The 22,479-nt window shown below is 34.6% G+C and overlaps 1 protein-coding gene across 3 annotated transcripts in view; it reads left to right on the top strand.

Annotated features, from left to right (window-relative positions):
* Positions 1 to 20,537, top strand: part of LOC149799630 (striatin-interacting protein 1 homolog) — a 77,505-nt gene extending 56,968 nt beyond the window's left edge. For all 3 annotated transcript variants that reach the window (XM_089958969.1, XM_089958970.1, XM_089958971.1), the window contains 3 exons: positions 8,907 to 8,981; positions 15,671 to 15,779; positions 19,884 to 20,537. In XM_089958969.1, coding sequence (XP_089815095.1) covers positions 8,907 to 8,981; positions 15,671 to 15,779; positions 19,884 to 19,960 — 261 coding nt within the window. In that variant the 3' untranslated portion in view covers positions 19,961 to 20,537. The remainder of the gene's footprint in view (positions 1 to 8,906; positions 8,982 to 15,670; positions 15,780 to 19,883) is intronic.
* Positions 20,538 to 22,479: the final 1,942 nt, after the last annotated feature.

The raw sequence follows: 22,479 nt of genomic DNA, 5'->3' as shown, positions 1-22,479 counted from the left end.
GATTCATTATTTATATTAGCTTAATTCTAAATGTGATTATTTATCTAATATGAGAGGAAAATAATTGAATTTGACCCATACTCGAAATCGATACGAGAAGGTTGAATTAATTATTCCCTCTGCTACCCTACGTACTGAAGCTGAATGAATACCAAAATATTTTGCAGCTAATGACATGGACTGAAAATATAATTCTTCGTTGGTTTCCATATTAACTGATTTAACCGCTCTGGAGATTCTTCGTCCTTCACTGAGATTACCTTTCAAGAGGTTTTATCTTTGAGTAATGACCTGAAGAATATTTATAGAATTATTGAGTTTATCTCCATCAATATGGTGAACTACAAGACCATACTCTACTGGTCCGTTAAAACACTCATATATAAATCTGTGGTTATGATAAAAAAAATTTCCGTTATTAATTTTAAACATGAGATAACCAGCATTAGTAACGCCACCAACTGTTTTTTTTTTGTTTTGATATTTCTAACTGTACCATCACTTGATGCTTCGTAGTTATCGTAGATTGGATGCTTCCTGAATATAGGATTCATTATACAATATCCATTTGTCTAAATCGAAGTTTGTCCGAAAATCTATTTATATAGTCTTCTTCACACTTGATAGCGAGATCACTATCTTGTGATTTTTTGTTGTAATATCTTTTCAGCTCTCTGTATTTTTTCCCACCACAGTCTGAACAAATACGTGTTTTTCCCCGTATTCCGACGTTACATCTGATGCATCTGGTTGGAACAACTCCACCTCGCTTTATATAAGCTAAATGTATTTCACAGTAATCTTTTTGACATGACCTGTTGCAACAAGTTAACGATCCAATCATCAACCATTTGCAGTTGTTCATTTTATTTATTAAACATTTGTCTAAAATATAATAATGAAGATATTCGACCTAGATGATATTGAATATGTTGTTCCTGAGGTAGATCTCGCTAAGAAGGAATTCTACGATGATGGAGCAGCTCATGTGTGGTCCACGTGGAGGAGAAACGACATCGATAATACCATGAATGATACACGAGCTAAAAAAATAATCGACTTACTCGATGATGACAAATATATACTCAGAATAAAATTCATTGTATATAATGAAAACGAAGTGTGGATTACTCGAGACAAACGTGATCCTGTAATCAGCGGAAAAAATCTGCAACAGTAAGCAAAAAATCTAAACCAGGACTACTAACAGGAATAGACAAACCATACTACGTGCGAGCTTATCCTGTTACAGCTGTTGTCTATGGTATATATAAACTAAATAAACCCACTGTCGAGAATCTTACTAAGATGAAAATGTCGACGAAGATAAATTGTGTAGCTGAGCGAGTACTAGAACATTTTACAAACGCAAAACGTGGTAACGGTTTAACAGATTTACGGCGAGAAAAAATAAATACCTGGGCTGAATCAGTTGCTGATGGAGCATCAGTAAGTGATGTTGCTGCTTTATCAATAAAATTAAAATTTCCGATAACAGTAAAAACTATATCAGGAGAGATTTTATATTCATCTGCGTATAAATCCAGAGGAGCTCCTATTGAAATAATTGATCATAATTCTCATGCATGGAGTGATGCAGTGAATATTTTTCCTCGAGAGCGCATTATTAAATTTTACAGTGGGTATATATTCGATTTTATTCATGAGATAAGTAAATCCGATCCGGTATCTATTTGGTTATTTTCCAGTTCGTGAGACCTAATGGAGATTTATATCGACGTGAATCTTTACATGATTCTATGATAAAAATAACAGAAAAATATTCTGCGAATAAAGATTCACTAGTCAATTGTTTTACCGTCCCATCTGTTGTTGCTCACGCAGCAAGAGAGAAAAAACTTATGGAAGCCAACTCGACGTGAATTTCTTAAAGATATACAACAGAGTTGTATCGAGTACGGTCACGGTGGATTGTGGAATACTGAATATAATCCTATGAAGATGATTTCATTTGATATGATAGCATGTTATCCTGGTAATTTTCTCGGATTAGGAGAGTGTAATAAGTATTTTACTCAATTTGGCCATCCCTGTGATGAGATGACCAGAGTATCTATTAATGGTCCTCTGCCATTCTTTCCCCTGACAGGAGTCGCTCGTGTTGTATCGTTTAAGTTTAATGATGGTTTACATAAAATCTGTTATGTTTGGTTTGGTAAACATTTCTCAGAGCAACAGTGGGTTCCAATTGTTTTATTGAGATATATGTTGGATTCTGCGATGTTAACGTCGTTGACGGTCAGCGAGGCTATCATATCATATAAAAAACAAAATGACGTTTGGCTACCAACTGAACATGATGACGCGAAAGATTTAGGTAGAAAAATAATCGGAAAGTTTACTCAGGGTGGTTCGTGTGATCATCAGCGACATCATTGCAGATTGATCATGGATGAGGCTGAATTAGATTTTATAATCGCTGATACCGCTGAGCGAGGTATATTTTGTGACCGAGAAAATATTTATTTATCAGATGGAAAAAAAAACTTGGTACTGTAGTTAGTTATCTCGAGGGAGAGTCATAACAATATACTCATTTAAGATCGTCAATGCTAGCGTATGCGAGTATAAATTTATTATCGATGATAAGCAGATTTTCCGATGGCGCTGTCAGAGTAGCTACTGACTCATTTTATATCGATGAAAAATTTCTACCAGAGTTAGAAAAATTAACAGGTGATGGATCATGGGGTACATGGCGAGTAAAAGACGAACATATTTTATGGTACTGCGAAAACGCCGATGTACCTGTTGAGGATAAATATTACTCTGATAGTGTATCAGAAATATCAACAGCACCATCAGTGCATGATCCCGCATCGAGATATAAAACAGTCTATGTGAACGGACCGGGTAGATCAGGCAAAACGACTAGAATTATAGAATTATTTAAGAACTCTGATGTAATTGTATTGACGCCGACACACAGATTAGCGAGAGAAATGAGACAACGCGGTGTTAACTCATGTACATATCACAGCTTTTTCAAGTATAATGGTGGCACATGGAATCCTTCGCGAATGGGAGAAAAATACGTGAATAGAGTAATTATATCGGATGAAATTTGTACTGTATTCGTTAAAACGTTAAAGATGTTTCTGGATTGGTTGTTAACAAAAAATACTGCTATAATTATGTGCGGAGACCACGGTCAACCATATCCTATTGATGGAGAATCACCTCATGAGTGGTTGAAGAATTTTGCTGACTACTATGAGGAGGTCAACACCGACTATAGATCTCTTGATGGCAGATTAAGCGAATTCAAAAGATTAATTCGATTACAATCAAATAAAACTCAATGTAGTGTGATGCGCGAGATAATTCCAACAACATCCATGGAAGATTTCTTATCAGCGTGGACTCCAAATGATTTGATTGTAGCTAGCAGAAAAAGAATAGGTGACGTGCTTCAGCAGAGACTATTTAAGTTACATCAAGAAAAATTTCCTCATATACCTGTACCACTATGTTACAGACCAGCTGATACCAGATTGCAGAATATTGATTTTGATATACCAGGACAAGAGAAGCAGAATCTTGTGTTGAATGATATAGTTACCGTCGATATCGATTTCGTTAGTGATATGCTGAGTGCAGAAAAATCTCCGTGGACGCTAAGATATGCTATGACGATTCACTCTTCACAGAGATTAACTATAACCGATACTCGAGTTTCGATTGTAGATGATCATATAGAATGGTCTAATCTGGTATATTTAACTGTATCCAGAGTAAGAAAAATAAATCAACTAGGACGGATTGTTTTAGATAGAATAAATATTAATGATGAAATTGGCGAGTATATTATTTAAAAAATATTGATCAGCTATAAACAGACAGATAAAAATAATAATCGCGAATTCGATTTAGATGTCGAATTTATTTTATCGCTGAAAGAGAAACAAAAAAATCATTGTGCAGATTGTACTTGTATAATGACATGGAATTATCAAAAAAATGATTCCAGACAGTTTACCGTAGACAGAATAAATAATGATTTAGGTCACAATCGCGATAATGTTACTCTGACGTGTTTAGAGTGTAACCGACGCGGAGTTGATTATCTAAGTAACTGAGGCGGTAATTGAGTATCAGCTGGTATTACTTGTAATTCTTTACGAGTAAAACCTCGCTGAGGTGCTAATGAATCGAGTATATAAATTGCTGGTCTACCTGATGATCTCGTCACTGATACTATCTTATGTGTCGTCGTGCTCCAGATTGGATCTGTCGCTCTTTTTCTGCCACCCTCAGCCTCACCTGGTTTGTATAAATATCTAACGATAACACTACCAAGAACGAGTCGAGCTGAAAAATCGCGTCTTTTTATTGGTATAAAATCTTTCTGTATGGCAATCCCTGGTTTCATTGATATAGCTCTTGTTGTCTCATTATTTATCGCAGAAATAACACCGGGTAACCTGACAACCCAGTCGTTAGATCGTTTATTCTGAATAAACTCCATAGTATACTGATAACCAAAAAGTCGCTCAGCTAATGTTTTATTAAATCTCTCAACAATTGCCTGATCATTATGAATATTAACCTTACCGCATCTTATTTTCGTATTTTTTTTTTGTTTCATTAATGAGGTCACCGCACCAAGAAATTCCCATCTGGAATCAGCTTGAAGTAAAATCGGATATGTTAGTGGTCCTCGTTTATATATTTTTTCAAATGCATCGGCTACCTCAGCAGCTGTTTTCTTAGTTAATGGTTTGGCTTCTTTGTATCTGCTAGCAATATCTACTACGGTTAAGACGTATTCATAAATTTTACCGTCAACAGTATCATGTGGCAGAAACATATCAGCCTGATGAACCTCATTTGACACACTAACATCAAAATGCGCGTATTCAATTCGCTTAGGTGGTGGTAGATAAATTTGCCATATAGCTTGTTTAGATAACCACGCAGCAGCTGTTGATGGTTTTACGTGAGCAGCCTTTGCAAGTTTTTTGATAGCTGGTTTGCCACGCCAAAATCCAGCAGGAGAATAATAAATCGCTTCCATATTAATTACCAGCACCAAAAACTAATTTACCTTTCATTGCGTTTTTAATTAACCATGAGTCTAATCTCTCCGTGATAGATTTATTTTTATAGAATTTATTGCGTGAATTAAATTTACATCAGCGAGATGTCGCTGTTGAATATCTTTATTTCGATATGCTATATCATGAACTAAACATGCTTGATCAATCGCATTAATCGGTTCCTCACCTGAATTTGGTTGATCCTGATTATTTAATCTGATATCGAGTCTGGTACCTGGTCCGCAGTAACTGTATCCTGGTAGATGTTTTTTCTCCTGAGTATTTAGCCCAGGGGAATCCTGGTAACGATGATAACTTTGAGGTGATGTCACCTCCGTGGAATCTTTTTTTTTAGTTGATGAGGTGAATCTAAACTTTTTTGTGCTGCATTTTTCACATTTACCGGTAACCACTGATCTATTATTGCGAGTTGTAACCGTAGTTAGATCTATTGTTGGTGTGCGCGTTTTAATCTAACACAATATAAATCCATATTATAATTATATCATGAATGTAATTGATTTTTCAGCTACAAAAAAATCTGTTCCTGTTAAACATCATGCTGCATTACCCAATTCAATTAGAATGATAATAATTGGACAATCAGGGAGTGGAAAAACTCAGCTGTTGTTGAATCTGATAATGAGATGGCTAAAATGGGATAAATTGTATTTGGTTGCACCATCTGTTGATGATCAACACTGCTATCGGGTACTAAGAGAGTTTAATGATAATGCAGTGTTGCTAAATGATGGTAACAGTATTATTGATTTTATAACAGATATCGAAGAAGCTCCCTCAGTTGATGATCTAGATGGCTCAGTTAATAATTTAGTTGTATATGATGATGTAATGCTAGATAAACAGACTAATCCAGCTAGAATATTCTCCCATGGTAGACATAAAAATACAGATGTTATTTATGTAACTCAGAGGTATACTCAGATACCTAAAGTGATCGGAGATTATTGTAATATTTTAGTAATTTTTAATGGCGTTGATGCTGATACATTAAGAAATATTCACCAAACATGGTGCGGCAGCGACATGGATATAAATAAATTCAGAAACTTTTTCTCACAAGCTCAAGCTTCTCCATATGGATTTGTAACAGTAAATCTATCTGATCCCAGGTCAAGATATCGAGTAGGTCTAGATAAAATCTTTTAATGCTGATATTTATCTCTGATATAAACTTTCTGATTATAATCTTCTGCATAATCTTCTAATTATAACTCTACTCAATTAAATAATAGCAGCAGGGAGGGCACCTACCTAAAGTCGGTCGTATATATAGAATCCCAAAAAAATTAAAATTCACGTAGAGTACTTTTTTTTCAGCTAAATCTTCAAACTAAGGTTTCATTAATGGAACAGGGTTCAGTAACAAGTAAGCTTCCCCAGGAAGCCTCTATTCAGTAAATAGAGCCCTTTTTCGGGAAAGTTTTCTGTGGAAGATTTATTTTTTGTCGGGAACCCTAGGTCTGTTTGCCCTCCCTGCTGCTCAAGGTTTAAAAATGATAGTTAAAACATGTACCATCTAGAAACCTGAATTTCTGACTAACACAATGATTCATCTTCAGATGAATCAATCTGGAAGGTGATAGTGATGATGACAATAATTTTGAAAGTCTTGAAATAGATGAGATTTTGAAACTGGGAAAGTACTAGTGGAAATACTTACAAGTGATTTTGATCCTAAAAAGAATATTGTGCACAAGTCCGATGTACATGCTGGCAGGAAAAAATAGATGGCATGCCAGTCAACCCACTAGTCAGCAGCATTTCAAAAACTAAACATATTTGCACCTAATTAAAACAAATATTGTCCTTATACTAAAATGCAAATCGCATCAATCATTTTTCACATAAGAATTTTCTACCTGTTATGTGCAATAATTAAAACACAGGCAATTTAAAAGCAATGTGTACTTTTTAATTTTCATTTCTTTTCACAAACAATTCAGCACTGAGGGATCTTCTACTACAAAACTATATAGCACGTCAAGAGTTAAAACAGAAGAATCTTTAAGTGTCAGCAGGCATCATATTTACCCAGATTTCCAGTTGCCAACTGCCTTTGCATTTATCTGTCAGGTAGATGTTAGGTGATCAAAATCAGTCCCACTTGGGCCTCTTCTTCATTTGTGTGCAGGTTGACATGTGACTGGTTTTTTGATCAGGATGCCTCTATTTTGCTTTTAAACTTTAGTGTAGTTATAGATAAACACTGATAGTCACAAGTATTATGATACATTAAAATTTGTGTTCAACATTGTTTCAAATTAGATGCAATTGGTTACAAGTATACTTTTAATTCATTAATGAAATAGCTTCAGATAAAGTAATTTTATATGATTTGCCCCCATCCCATACTGTAAGTGTTTTCTTCTGGAACAACCCTAAATTTATATTGATAATCTTGGTTTCTCTTTGCCGTTAGCCAGACTTTGTAGCAAATATAACAAAAAACCTAAGAACTGGCAGTGAGTACATGCTAAATTTAGGTGCTTTCAGCTTTCACCCAATTTTCTTTATTATTGATATTGAAGAATAGTTTCTGACAAAGATACAAGCCCTCCTCTTTGTTGAGAAAAACTAATGCAAGACTCATTCTTGTTTAAAACAGTTGTTCCACATTTTAAAACACCTTAGTATAGGACAGTTTCATCTATAAGGCAGGCATCGACATAGATCACAATACATTGAGTCAGTCACATCTATAAGTCTGGCATGGACATGAATCACAGTAAACTGAGTCCGTCCCACCTATAAGGCAATCATAGACATGAATCACAGTACATTCAGTCAGTCCCATCTATAAGTCTGGCATGGACGTGGATCACAATACATTGAGTCAGCCCCATCTATAAGTCAGGTATGGACATGAATCACAATACATTGAGTCTGTCCCATCTACAAGGCAGGCATGGACATGAATTACACAGTACATTGAGTCAGTCCCATCTAAAAGGCAGGCATGGACATGAATCACAGTACAATGAGTCAGTCCCATCTAAAATGCAGGCATGGACATGAATCACAATACATTGAGTCAGTCCCATCTGTAAATCTGGCATGGACATGTGAATCACACAGTACGTTGAGTCAGTCCCATCTAAAAGGCAGGCATGGACATGAATCACAGTACATTGAGTCAGTCCCATCTAAAATGCAGGCATCAACATAGATCACAATACATTGAGTCTGTCCCACCTACAAGGCAGGCATGGACATGAATCACAATACATTGAGTCTGTCCCATCTACAAGGCAGGCATGGACATGAATCACACAGTACATTGAGTCAGTCCCATCTAAAAGGCAGGCATGGACATGAATCACAGTACATTGAGTCAGTCCCATCTAAAATGCAGGCATCAACATAGATCACAGTACACTGAGTAAGTCCCATCTAAAATGCAGGCATCAACATAGATCACAATACACTGAGTCAGTCCCATCTATAAGGCCATCATTGACATGGATCACAATACGTTGTGTCAGTTTTATTTCTGAAGGGGGTACTTGAGATTATTTCATTTAAGTGTAGTCTTTTGCTGTTATAATCCATTACAATCTTAAACAAAAGATCACAGTGCTATTTTGTAGACAACATACCTGTAATGCTTAATCTTGCTTATGATGTTCCCAGCATAGAATGACCTTACTTATAACAAAGTAAACTTTTATAACATACATTATCACTGTTTTAAGAACTACTTACTCTACCAAAAACATATTTAGAAAAAATATATTCATTCACTATTTACACTTGTATTTGTTTATACCACAATTTTTTAGAAGAAAGTAAATACACTTAATAGCTTGGTATTGTGATTTTCAGCCAGAAACAGATGTACCCAGCACACCAGAAGAAATCTCGTATCAAGCTATATTGCCCAATCTGCCACAGTACACGGTAAGTTTTGACATCTTTGTTTTAGATCATTATATCATACTGGGCTATTTGGTATTACTCAGCATATTGAAGTGTATGTCAGGTGCCTGCTGGCATCTTTAACTATGAACAGGTTTTAATCCTGTGAAATAGAAATCTCTTTTAATCTCATTCATTGCTAAAGTCATACACCAAAATGGCAATTGTAGATACATATTAAGAGGTGGTATGTTCCCCTCAATAACAATAGATTGATGTTGTGCTCCATCCTCCATGTTGTAAGAGGCAATTAATGGAAGCAGGAGTCATGGTTCCTCAGTCATTAACATGCTGAACTCTCAACTTAAGGAGTGTGGGTTCAGATCCTACCATTGGACCATCTCACTGATCTTGCTACCGTAGTGTGTCAGTGGGTAAGGCACATTATTCCAATGACCTCATGATTAAATAACCTACTTATGTTACTGTGCTGTAAAACACCAGACCAATGAAACTCATAGAAACATTGTTAGGATTCTCAATGGATGTATACCTTTGGGGTTTTAATGCTTGGAATTGAAATGTGACTTATTTCAGAAGTAAAAAAGTACTAGCCTGTGTGTTTTGGTGATGCACATTGATTTGGGCTGTAGCATCAGTTTTAATTATCTGATCTTGTTTAAATTAGTATTACATTGTGATCATTATTGTAAATACTTTGATTTCCCTTTCAGTTTATGAGTCAGCATCTTGTATTTGCAAACTGCATACCTCTAGTGCTCAAGTTCTTCAATCAGAGTTATGTATTGGTAACAAAAGAGATAATTCACAAAAGCTGTAAAAAGCCTTTTGTAATTACCGTCCTTTCTTCCTTAAGATTCTATGCAGTTCTTCATTTTTACATATTTTGAACTTTACCTTTTGTCAGCATCACATATACTCTCTCTCTCTCTCTCTCTCTCTCTGTATATATATATATATATATATTCCCACTATTGTGCTGCATTGACATAAAATGCTTCTACATTACATACATATCGTCGAAACCAAAATATATATGTCATGTGTTGCTAAGAGATGGTGTTTAATTCATGTGATACATTTTCATAATTACATCCCATGAAATCTTGGTTAGTGAGAGAGTCTGTACTAGTGATGTATGGAACTGTTTACAGCATGGTCATTGTTTTGTATTCTCAACCGCTCCGGTGGCCTAGTGGTTAGAGCGTCCGCATCGGCTGCGGGAGGTAGTGGGTTCGATCCCCGGCCGAGTCATACCAAAGACGTACAAAAATGGTACTAACAGCTGCCTCGCTTGGCGCTCAGCATTAAGAGGTTAGTGTTAGGACTGGTCGGCTCGGTGTCAGGATAATGTGACTGGGTGGGACATCATGCTACATGTCTGCGGCATGATGCCCCAGTGCTAGACATCACTATAAACTGCCACATTGCAGACATCATAGCGATATGACTGAAAAATTGTTAAAGCTACGTTAAAAATCAAAATCACATCACATCACATGTATTCTCAACTTTGTGCAGTATAATAAAGTGACAGAGAAAAAAGAATAACATGTTATATTAGGTATGTTTGTCTCCACAACTATTGTGACCTTATAAAAACACAGTTGTACACTTCCAGCCTTACAGTAGTTTAGTGGTGTTCCCACTTCTTCACCTTCTTGACATTCTATCGAATATATATGTGTTAAATGAAACTTTGCCCAGATTCACTGGCTATTGATCTATGAAAGTCGTATTTTAGTATGAGTGGAAACTTTAGTGATTGAACAACAGATGACATGGAGTGAACAGTTTAAACACCTGTTCGTGTGGGAAAGTTAACATTATTTCTACAACAGGCTTATTTGGAACAAAGTTAAGAAATTTAAATGTCAGATTGTGCCATGAAATATGCAGCAGTATAAGTATGTATGTAATAGTTTTTTTATTCATTTTTTAAAATCTGTTTGCGGTTTATTCATTAATTAATTGATTGATTGAATCTTAAGGTCCCTTCTTTACAAAGTCAGCAAAATTCTGTAGTTATGAAGATATGTTGTCTATCTGTACATCATCAATTTGGTTTCTGCACAATATCCTTACTTAGTACGTTTATCATACAGAAACCAAATTGATGATGGACAGATATACTAGTAGTACTAGGAACTAATAGATTTGAACCAAATTTGGTGTTACTTTATATTGATTAGACCTCAGAAAATTCAGTTTTCAGCCTTCTTTTTCATCATTTACATGAGTTATGCCCCTCGATTGTCCACCAACCTGCCATTGGTTTCTTCAGCGTAACTTTCCCAAGGAGCATTATATTTCATCAAATTTTCGTATGCATCTCTATGTTGATGTGACCTTGAAAGAGTTCAGTTTCCACTGCTCCACAACATTTACAGGAGTTATATCCCTTGGTTGGCAAGCCTCCTGACTTTGGATTTTTCTGCATATAACTTTTCCCAAGGCTTGTTGGATTTCAGTCAGATTTGGCATACAGCTTTGTAATCATGATACCTTTAATAGATTTGATTTCCAGTGTTCCACTGCATCATTAATAGAGTTATGCCCTCCTTATTTTAGTTTTCCAGGAGTTATGTTTCTTTATTGCCATTTTTCTTTACTGATTTCTGTACTGTTACTTTACCCAAATCATGTTGGATTTTAACCAGATTAAACAATTATTTTTCTGTTTGATATATATCCTGTGGAAGAACATCATAGTAAGTGGTGGGCGTCATGGTAATGTACCCATCTCTAATAGCTTTAATTTATTCTCTTATTTATTTATTGTACTTGTCTCTTTGTTATGATTTCAGAATTCCTATATTGGATTTTTCACAGTGTGTTTTGGGTGAACCAGCTGAATTAACAGCTGATTCTTAAATGAGAATAATTATTTCATATCCCATCTGGACTTATATTTAGATCCCTCACTGCAAATGTTTTTAATAGGCTTGTTTTAATACATAATGAAAATGTTGTAAGTTATTATTGGTACATCACAAGACCTCTGCACATTTTTGTCTATCAAAGGTTTTATAATTTAACCAAAATTAATATGTTGGTTACTTGTTTCACACTGAATACACATAAATAATCATGCTCCTTGATAACGAGGTCATTTTGGTTTGTTGTAACAATATTCACAATTTATAATTACTTTATGGTCATTGTTTGCCTTCAGTACCATTTGTTCTTTTCTTTATTTATTAAACATAATCATGCTATGCAGATATACTCCCCGCCATTATTATGTACTGAAACAATCGCATTAAACTCACAAAGCCAAACTTAATTTTATTCTATACAACCATATAGTACATATTTGCATAAACTGCAAAGAAGGTGCAATAGTGCTCTCTGTCCACATAAATCATTTGATATAGCAAGATTTTTTATTTCATTATATCAAGTAATATTTTCCTGTAATTGTCTGTAGATCCAAAAATCTATTCTTGTCCTAACTTTTTAATTAACACTTGATTAGTGTGGTTTTAGTGGGAGTGCTATAGAAAATATAATGATTCAGTGGCCTCAGAGTGGGATCATTTAAATAGTTAAAATTTACTGGATTAGATGTAAATATTATAACCTGTCTAGGCCCACAATCACAAACATATAATTAGCCAAAATCAGCATCCTGTTTTTGAACAAGTTGCCATATTTTGCCTCTGTGAAAAATACTCACTGTACAGTAATAACACCTCATGAAATGAAAGATGACATCATGAGAGGCAAAGAGACAGTAGTAGAGGATTCTGAATGTACAACAGTTTCATTTCACTGTACATGTATTATCCAGGTTTGTCAAATAAAATCCATATTTGTTATGTTATAAGTAGAATTTCATTCTCAAAAGATGTATGAAATTTGTCAAATACTTTGAGTCCTTTGTCAAATACTTAGAGTTTTTGTCAAATACTTTGAGACCTTTGCTTGCTGAAACTCTCCAGATTAAGAATTGATTTGACTTGTACCATAAATATAATTTGGAAAATAAGCACACATGCACAGTCTTTTATTTTTAAAGCAAACTTTGATTTTCTAAGCTGACACTGGTGTACAGAAGATTATTTTGAATAACTGGAAGTTGGGATAATGAGTCAACATTTTTGTATATTATAACTATTTGGGGGACTTCAGGATAATGTTTGGCTGAATTTTATGTTGGTAGCTACAATTTCCAATATTGCCAGAGGTGGTGACAATTTTAAGATTGCACTTCATTTCAATAAAATATGTTTGATATTTGAAATTTTAGGGACTTGTGATGGTGTCAGTAGAGTTTTGCTTTGAAGTTGATTGTATCCCTTGGCATAACAATATGAAAATGTTACCACCATTTCTGGCCAAGGCTTAGTTGGAAAATTTAAATTTGAAATGTCACATTTCCAAACAACAACATAATTTTCATGTTTATAATTATACAATTATTTATTCATTCGCTTATCTATATAGGGTTGATTGAATGATTCCTTAAGTCCCTGCATTTCAAAGTCAGCAGAGCCCAGTGGTTATCATTTTTTTCTGTATGTTGATCATCAGTTTGGTTTCTGGATGATTACCTTACTCGGAATGGGATTTTAGCCAAATTGGTTTTTGACTTTATATTGACAAGACCTCAGAAATGTTCTGTTTTCTGCCTTCTTTATTATGTTATGCAGAAGTTATACCCCCTGATTGTCATCCTTACACTAGTTTCTGCAATATCACTTTACCAAGGTTTGTTGTATTTCAGCTGATTTTGGCGTGCATCTTTGTCTTCATGAGACCTTGAAAGAGTTAAGTTTCCACTGCTCTACAACATTTACAGGAGTTATGCCCCCTGGTCATCCATCCTCCTGACTTAGATTTTCTGCATTTAACTTTACCAAGGTTTGTTGGATTTCAGTCAGATTTGGCATACAACTTTGTAATGATCAGACCTTGAATAGATTTGATTTCCAGTGTTCCATTGCATCATTAATGGAGTTTTGCCCCCTTATTGACTGCCCTCCCGATTTTAGTAATTCTTTGTTTTTAGGAGTTCATTGCTGCTTGATTGCCATTTCCCCTTACTTTGATTTCTGCAATATAACTTTTGCAGAGTAACCAGATTTTAATCAGATTAAACAGGCATGTGCATATTTATGAGACCTGGAATGGTTTGGATTAACATCCTGCCATGTCATCCTGAAAGCTATCATCTTGTAACATTGATTTCCAAAGCCTTATTTCACTTTTGAACATATATTGTGAGAAACAAGTCATATTAAATGGTGGAGCAAATTGTGATGCACCCATTTGTAATAGCTTTAGTTCATTCTCATTTATTTATTGTTGTTGTTGTTGTTGTTGTAGGGTTTAAAGCCATTTTTCAGCATACGATAGGCTATACATGGCGGCCAGTATTAATGGTGGAGGAAGAAGCCAAGAAAACCCCCCGGAAAGAACCACCGACCCACGAGAAGCTACTGGCAAGCTTTCTCACATACCCAAATTGGCTGAATCCGAGACTTGAACCAACGCAGACAGAGGTGAGATGGCAGTGATCCATAACGGAGAGCGCCTTAGACCACTCGGCCATTCGGGGCCCCTTTATTTATTGTACCTATCTCTTCCTTATATTGTCAAATTCCTATACTGGTTTTTCCACAGTGTGTTTTGGGTGAACCACCAGAATTAACAGCTGATTATTTAGTAAGAAAATAATCATTTTATATCAAATTTGGACTTAAATTTAGATCTCTCGCTGCAAACATTTTTAACCAACTCATTTTAATGTATAAAGTAAATGTTCATTGTAATATTTATTGGCATTGTCCATCTTTGGTTTTTATAACATAATCAAAATGAATATGTTTGCTTCTTGTTTCATACTGAATATACATAAATAGTGACATAATTTGATAAAGATTATTTTACAAAATTCTACCAATGTTCACAATTAAGATAATTTCATGATCATGAGCAAGTTATAAGTCTTTGCATAGACTGTACAAAAGTGTCTAGCTCTCTTTGCATAGACTGTACAAAAGTGTCTAGCTCTCTTTGCATAGACTGTAGCTCTCTTTGCATAGACTGTACAAAAGTGTAAAGCTCTCTTTGCATAGACTGTACAAAAGTGTAAAGCTCTCTTTGCATAGACTGTACAAAAGTGTCTAGCTCTTTTTGCATAGACTGTACAAAAGTGTCTAGCTCTCTTTCCACACCAATCATTTGATACAGCAAGTTATAAGTCTTTGCATAGACTGTACAAAAGTGTCTAGCTCTCTTTCCACACCAATCATTTGATATAGCAAGTTATAAATCTTTGCATAGACTTACAAAAGTGTCTAGCTCTTTTTCCACACCAATCATTTGATATAGCAAGTTATAAATCTTTGCATAGACTGTACAAAAGTGTCTAGCTCTCTTTCCACACCAATCATTTGATATAGCAAGATTTTTTATTTAATTATAATAAGTCATCTTCTCCTGTAAATATGTCTAGGTTCAAAATTAGAAACCAGATCCACAATCAATAAAACCTTAATGCAACAGTCGTCTGGCACACTAGATAATTTATTATACAAGTTTTTCTCTGAGCATTATTTGGGATTTGTTTGATGAAGAGTCATTGTATAGTGAAGCTTTTTTTAATGATAACAAGGTTAATTTAAATGAGGGATGGATTTAGTTTTGGCATTTCATTTCTTTAAAGTTGCTTTTAACCATGGTTTTTCTTCTTACTTTTGTAGGAAAAGGGAGACAACCTGTCATATTGCTGGAGGAATCTTTATTCATGTACCAAGCTATTACGCATATTAAATAAATTAACGAAGTGGAAACACTCAAGGATCATGGCAGGTAGAATGTATATTTTCACTCATGTGGTAAATGAACAATGAATAAATCCGCTTCATTATCATGTCGTTGAAAATGAAACTTCAAGTACAAATGTTCACTTGATCCTTCTGCTATTAGGTTCTTAAACTAAAATTGTAAAAAAAATGTATAAATTTAGTTTTGTTGTATCATCCACCTGTCAAGAATTGCTTGTTACTACTATGTATCCCATATTTGTGATCTGATTGTGATCAAACATAGAATATGGGCTTATATCATACCATATATACTCACATATCAGCCTGTTCACATATAAGCTGACCCCCCCCCAAAATATAAACCACAACAATAAAATCATCCACAATTATTTTCAATCCCAAGAATGATCACTACCAATGCTCTAACTCCATATGCTATAGCACCATTCCCATGAAAGAAGCTTATATGAGTGAACACCTGGCATTTTTATATCATATATACCAATGTTAATTACCATCATTCAGTTAAAAGAAGATATGAAAATACATACCACGCAGCAAATGTGTTGGCAGAAAACTAATTCAGAAGACATGTTTTATAGTAAACAATACTAAATGCTTTATGAGTTGACAATAAGGGAATTAGGTCAGATTTGCAACGAGGGGAAAATAGTTGCCATATGTACGGTACCTTAAGGCTGCCTATTTAGATACCTTGAGTTCAACAAAATTGGGAATCCTTTATTTGCCAATCAGTTGCTGGTGCTTGTATAACACACAATAGTGTAGAACGTGGTTTCTTTGAATTACAATGGAGGTCCAGTCATTTTCACAAAATAGTTGCATCGATAAGGTTTAACTTTTAATTAGTTGCACTGGCTTTCTTGCTTGCTTATTTAAGACTAATCTTTAGCTATTGTGCAGTTTGACCACAGCTGACCAGAATATGATGATAGGGCACATCCTGGGGAAAATAGGGCACATCACAGGGAGAAACGATGAGTCTTTTTGCGAATTTCACACATATTGGACCAGGAAGATCAATAAATATTTAGTGAAAACAAGGCTTTAAAAATGCCACAAAAACCTCCCAATTTTAGGTCCCAATAATCATTTTTTTATTCAGTCTCCCTACTTGGCTTTTGAAAGTTCATAGGTATGCCTTACACCCCATTTTCCAAAACTACGGTAATCATGCTAATATTATGGAATAAAAAGCAATTACACATCAATGTACTGGTATAGTTACTGGTCAAAATTCCCTCTAAACACATTAGCCAGTTTCAGGGTTTTAATGATTAACTGGCCTGTTCGGCTGTGACAAAACGAAAGACAAATTCGCCTACTATCAATGTAGGAGACACCAAAATATCAAGCTTTCCATTGTGTGGAAAGTTAAGATGTTTGTTCAGCCAAAAGACAAAACTAAAATTGATTGATGTTGATCTTCGTTGATCTATATGACAATTTTAGCCTTTATTATTACCTATCTTCTTGAACATGTAAATTATGATGGTTATGTGCCTCGTACAATTAAACGTGCGTACCTTTTTAAAAAAATTACTTCAATTTGTAGGATCACTTATATCATTGAAAATGAGTAAATCGTGAGCATGTGATTAAACATACATGCAACACCTATTAAGGACTAGCTGAAATGTTATCTGGAAGAATGCAGTTTGGTTGAAACAATGAATAAAGCAAAATCTGCATCATATATGTTTGGGAATAAATAAGGATTTAAGTGATGCTATGCACGTTTTCCACTGGGTAATTACTGTTGATTATAGTTCAACCTGGTCGCCCTGCGAATTTTGATGTCTGTATTTACCTTTAATTAATTTCGTATTGGAGAAATCAGAAAATATGCACATGCAAAATAATAACAAAATCAATCATATTACTTTATAACAGTTTAATAATTGTCAGGTCACTGAAAGTTATTTTTTTTAGATACCTGTCTTAGGACAAGGAAAAAAATTATTTTTTCGTGTCCCAAGAATTACAGCCATTACAGTAGTCAACAAAAAGACCTAAAAGCTGTTGAGTTTAGACATTGACCCGCAGATAAGCCAACACCCCCCCCCCCCCCCCATTCAAGGCCTTTATTTTTTCCTAAATTATTCACCTTATACACGAGTATATATGGTAAAAATCGTGAACAAGGTTGATAATGACATGTTCTTGCATCAGTTTGGCTGAGCTTGTTAATACTCTTGGAGTCCATATTTCTGATTGAGAATACATGCTTATATTATCAAAAGTTTAAATGATATCCATAAATAAGAACTAGATGATCTTGCATCTGATTGGCTGAGTAAGTTATCATTAGGGTCTTGGACACGTTTGATTATGAATGAGATCCATGCATATCAATGAAGTGATCTTGCATCTGATTGGCTGAGCTTGTTACAACTTTGGAAATACATACTCATGATCCTGTTTTGATGAAACATTGAATATATGCTTACATTATCAAAAGATCACTCGAGTTGGAAAAATGGACAAGATGCCTTTATAAGAACTATATGGTCTTACATCAGATTGCTTGAGTAATTTAACACCCACGAGGCCATATTTCTCATTCAGCTTTGATCACATTTGGAATATATGGTTATTTCATCAGGGTAAGTGTGGAGACCATCTTTGACACCCTCGAGGGATAAGATTTTCAAATTAGCCACTGTGGTAGCCATTTTGGATGTAAGGTCAGTATCATTTTCATTTAGAACAAACTAGGCACCATTGGAAGACTTTTCCTGAAAAACCCATATTTATGTAAATGGAATACACTTCTTTTGCTGCATTAAAAATGACCATCCTCTCAGGAGAATGAGGGACAAAATTTGTAGTACATTCATTGTGGCAGCCATGATAGAGGTCAGCTCTGCATCATTTTGATTTAAGACCAGTTAGATCTCATAATTAGCTTTCTAGTGAAAACCTATGTTGATATGACTTTCCATTTAAGGAGAGTAGCAAAAACAAGATATTCAAGATGGCAGCCATCATGTTCGTCTTGGCTGTTTTCATCAGCACCATTTTTATTTAATACCAACTTGATGTCATAAGAAGTCTTTTGGTGAAAATCCAGCTTAAAGATCTTTCAAAATGAGAACTTATGACAACTTTTTATGTGTTGTGTATGTTAGTTCTTCTTTATAATCTTGGTCAACGGTCACTCTCTCTGTCTCTCTATCTCTCATACATGCCAATCATTATGCTTTTTTTCACCAAATATCATGTTTTTCACTGGACTGTATATGGATTACGCTTTTGTGCTACATTAAAAAATAAAATAAAAATAAAGCAATAAGTTGTTATTTTGTCATTTTTATTATCATCTCTATAATTCCATTCATTCAAATTTGAGACTATAAAAAGGTGACTGGTGAATAAGAATAGAGTCAGAATAATTTCCTTATTTGCTATTTATGGCAACTGTATATGACCCATTTCCAAGAAAACAGACAGGTTTCTTCCAAAGTGAACTATGTCTAACAGATTCATTTTAATTATTGATAAGCTAGTTAGTTAGTGAACCATGCAGTCTTTAATTTTAATTTTTAAAGAAAATAGTGCCAGATGCAAGTCGAACGCTTTACGGTGTGAGTTGTGGATGTTATATGACAGAAAACGTTGGAGCAGATGGATCTTTTCAAACTTCAGAACATGGCAGATCAGAAAAAAGGACAAATCAACACTACATTACAAACCTCAAAAGAAAATATGAGAGTAATGAATACAACACTCTGAGTACCTGACCATGATCATTGCAGAATTCCAGTTCACAATCATTCAGTGAAAGTTACACATGTGGACTGGTTGAAGTGAGTGCTGGATATCAATAATATTTTCAGTATATTTTGTGTTTGCATTCTGATTCTAATCCAAATGGATTTTGCCCTTTGTGAAAGAATTTTAACCAGCTGCAGAACCAGGTTATAAGTAAAATATATCTTTCTCATAAATGCTGCAGTTCTGGCATGTAATATATAGATTACACTTTTTAGACCCAATTTTTTTTTTTGCCACATAATAGCAATAATTATGCTTGTTCCTCTCAGGGAGTTGGCATGTATGCTCTCTCTACACACATATATATATTTAACTATATTGTCATTATTGGTTTTCAATGTTCATGCAGATATGGATGCCAGACCATGGGATTTCCAAGCTGAGAAATGTTCTCTCTGCGCATGTGTTGACAGATTTAACAACTGACACTATGATGGTTCCAATGGTTCAGACCCAGACTTTAAACCAGTGGATAACTATATACTGAGTGTTCTAGGACAAAAAGTAGAACTAACTGAAGAATTTAAGGCAAACTATGAACAGTGCCTGAATATGGAGGTATATTCCAACCAGGTAGACTGGTACCAGCTTCTTCAGCACTGAAACAGTCTTGTTTTTCAGAGGTGTGTCACTGTGTACTCAGTCAGATAGACTGTATCATCATGTCCAGGATCCAGATAAACTTGTTTCAGAGACTATATGTCACAGTCTGTTCCATCCATATAGACTGTGACCAACTTTCTCAGCACTAAGATTGCATTGTCTTTCAGAGACAATGTGTCCTAGTCTGCATAATGTATTGAATGCTGTGATTAAAAAAAAAATACTGACAGTTCTTTGCCGATTCTTAACTTTACTGATGGCATCTGAACTTAGGGCTTGCTGTAGTATTGAAGAAAGCAGGTTTTTTTTATAAGCACAGGCTTTCACCATCAGTGTAGTTTTTCTAGAGACAGATGTTAACTTCATTTATGTACTAAAATACATAATGATAGGAACAATATAAAAGTATAAACTCTTTATGTGTCTTTGTCATATTTGATTCGAATTACAGTGAATGTTTTCAGAGAATGGTGCACAAAACTGTTTGCATAGTTTGTGCATTATATTTCAGTCAAAACACGTGACAAGCAAGCAATGTTGATTAGACAGAGAGCTCTTGGGAGAAAATTATCTGGTGCCGAAGTTAAGGTTTAAACAGTTGCTTTCAGCAAATGTCAAAAGATTCCAGAGTAGAGATGGTCAATGCAAGTGGGTGAAGACAATTGAAAAACTGTTTGTGTGATTTTTACACATGCTTTCATTCAATGAGACTGTTTCATGTAAATAATTTTATTGAGATTTAACTTCATAAGTTGTCTGCCATCCACAAAATATGGAAAAGTAAAAATTATTCAAATTGTATACAGGTTAAACAAAGGAAGGTGTTCTTGGTTATTTCTGACAAAGATGCAAGACAAAAGTGATCCGAATCAAGGCCTTGCAAATACAGAATTATTTTAGGCTGTTCCATTAAAATCAATCAATTCTGAATCTGGGCAGCAACACGGGGATGAAGTTAAAGACCATTTTGGATCCACCTATAGGATTTGTTTGAGGTGATAGTTACTCACTGATAATATTTTTATACAGGGCCATATATCCCAAAACATTGCATTTGTTGGAATAACAGACATTTACTTCTCATTGCTAACTTGACATGTCAAACATCGGCTCAAGATGTCTATAATTATCCGTTGCAGTAGTTTGATTTCAGGAGATACATACGTTTTCATGAAAAGGACATAAGGTTTGTCAAGTTTCCTTTTGAAGAAATATATAAACAACTAATGGTAATTCAAAGATAAAACATATATATATATATATATATATATATATATATATATATATATATATATATATATATATATATATATACACATTGTGACCCTGTATTAGCACGCCCCATCATAACATGAATTCGGATATAACACAATCGTAGCATGGTTCTCAAAATTTCACATGCATGTAATTTTCTCACATGTGAAAAAATATTTTATCTTCTTAAAGTACAAAAAAATAACGTATACAAGTTTACTATCATTCTGGAGAAGAGATTGTTTATGAATCCTAATATAAGATGATCATGTGATGGCTCTTGAAATTTAGTATACATGTATTTTGACATATATTTTTCTTGTACATGAAAAAATATTTTTTTGTATTCTTAAAAGTATGAAAAATTACATGTAAAATGTTTATTCAGGGATCACACTGGGCTTTGCCAGTGTTGCAAATTGCATTTTTCCCCTTACTGGCGACAAAATATAGTATCTGGCGATTTTTTTGCAGCGACACTGTTGGCTGTTTAAACTTGTAAATACAATCTACACAATCTTTGGTTTGGAGTGGAGAAATTCAAATGCACCATGAAAGGAAGCCTTTGTTCATATTGACAACCCATTTTAACAGTGCATTGTGATATCATAATCTGCTTATTCCGACATCTGCCCCGAGTACTGTATCCTGTGATACACTCAAGTAGTCATGCTACTAGACTAGCTACAATCAACCAACCTTAGAAGACAGGAACAGGAATGGCTACAATTGACAAAATGATGGCTTAATGGATTAGTTTTAAAAGTACTCAGAAAAATAGTTTTGCTGAAACTAGTTAGAGAATTGAATACCTTTGAAGCACCAATGGTTCTATACAAATGCTAAGCATAAGAAAAAAGAAAATTTCAGTCTCAGTCGCTCTTCTGCATTTTTTTGATGTTGCCTCCAGAATAACAAACAGTCATTTGTTTGGTCTTCTAAATTTGTTCTTTAGCAGCAATTTCAATAACACATGCACTCTTCATCAAAGCAAGCTGACTACAATCTTCAGTAAAAAATAAAGCAGCCGTCATTAAAGGAAGTAAGCACCAAATTTAAATAAATGCAATGGAATCTGATGGATTTTT

This window comes from Sinohyriopsis cumingii, chromosome 5 (assembly GCF_028554795.1).
Source record: "Sinohyriopsis cumingii isolate HCF-2022 chromosome 5, ASM2855479v2, whole genome shotgun sequence".
NCBI classification, from domain to species: domain Eukaryota; kingdom Metazoa; phylum Mollusca; class Bivalvia; order Unionida; family Unionidae; genus Sinohyriopsis; species Sinohyriopsis cumingii.
This window is presented reverse-complemented; position numbering and strand designations above follow the sequence as displayed.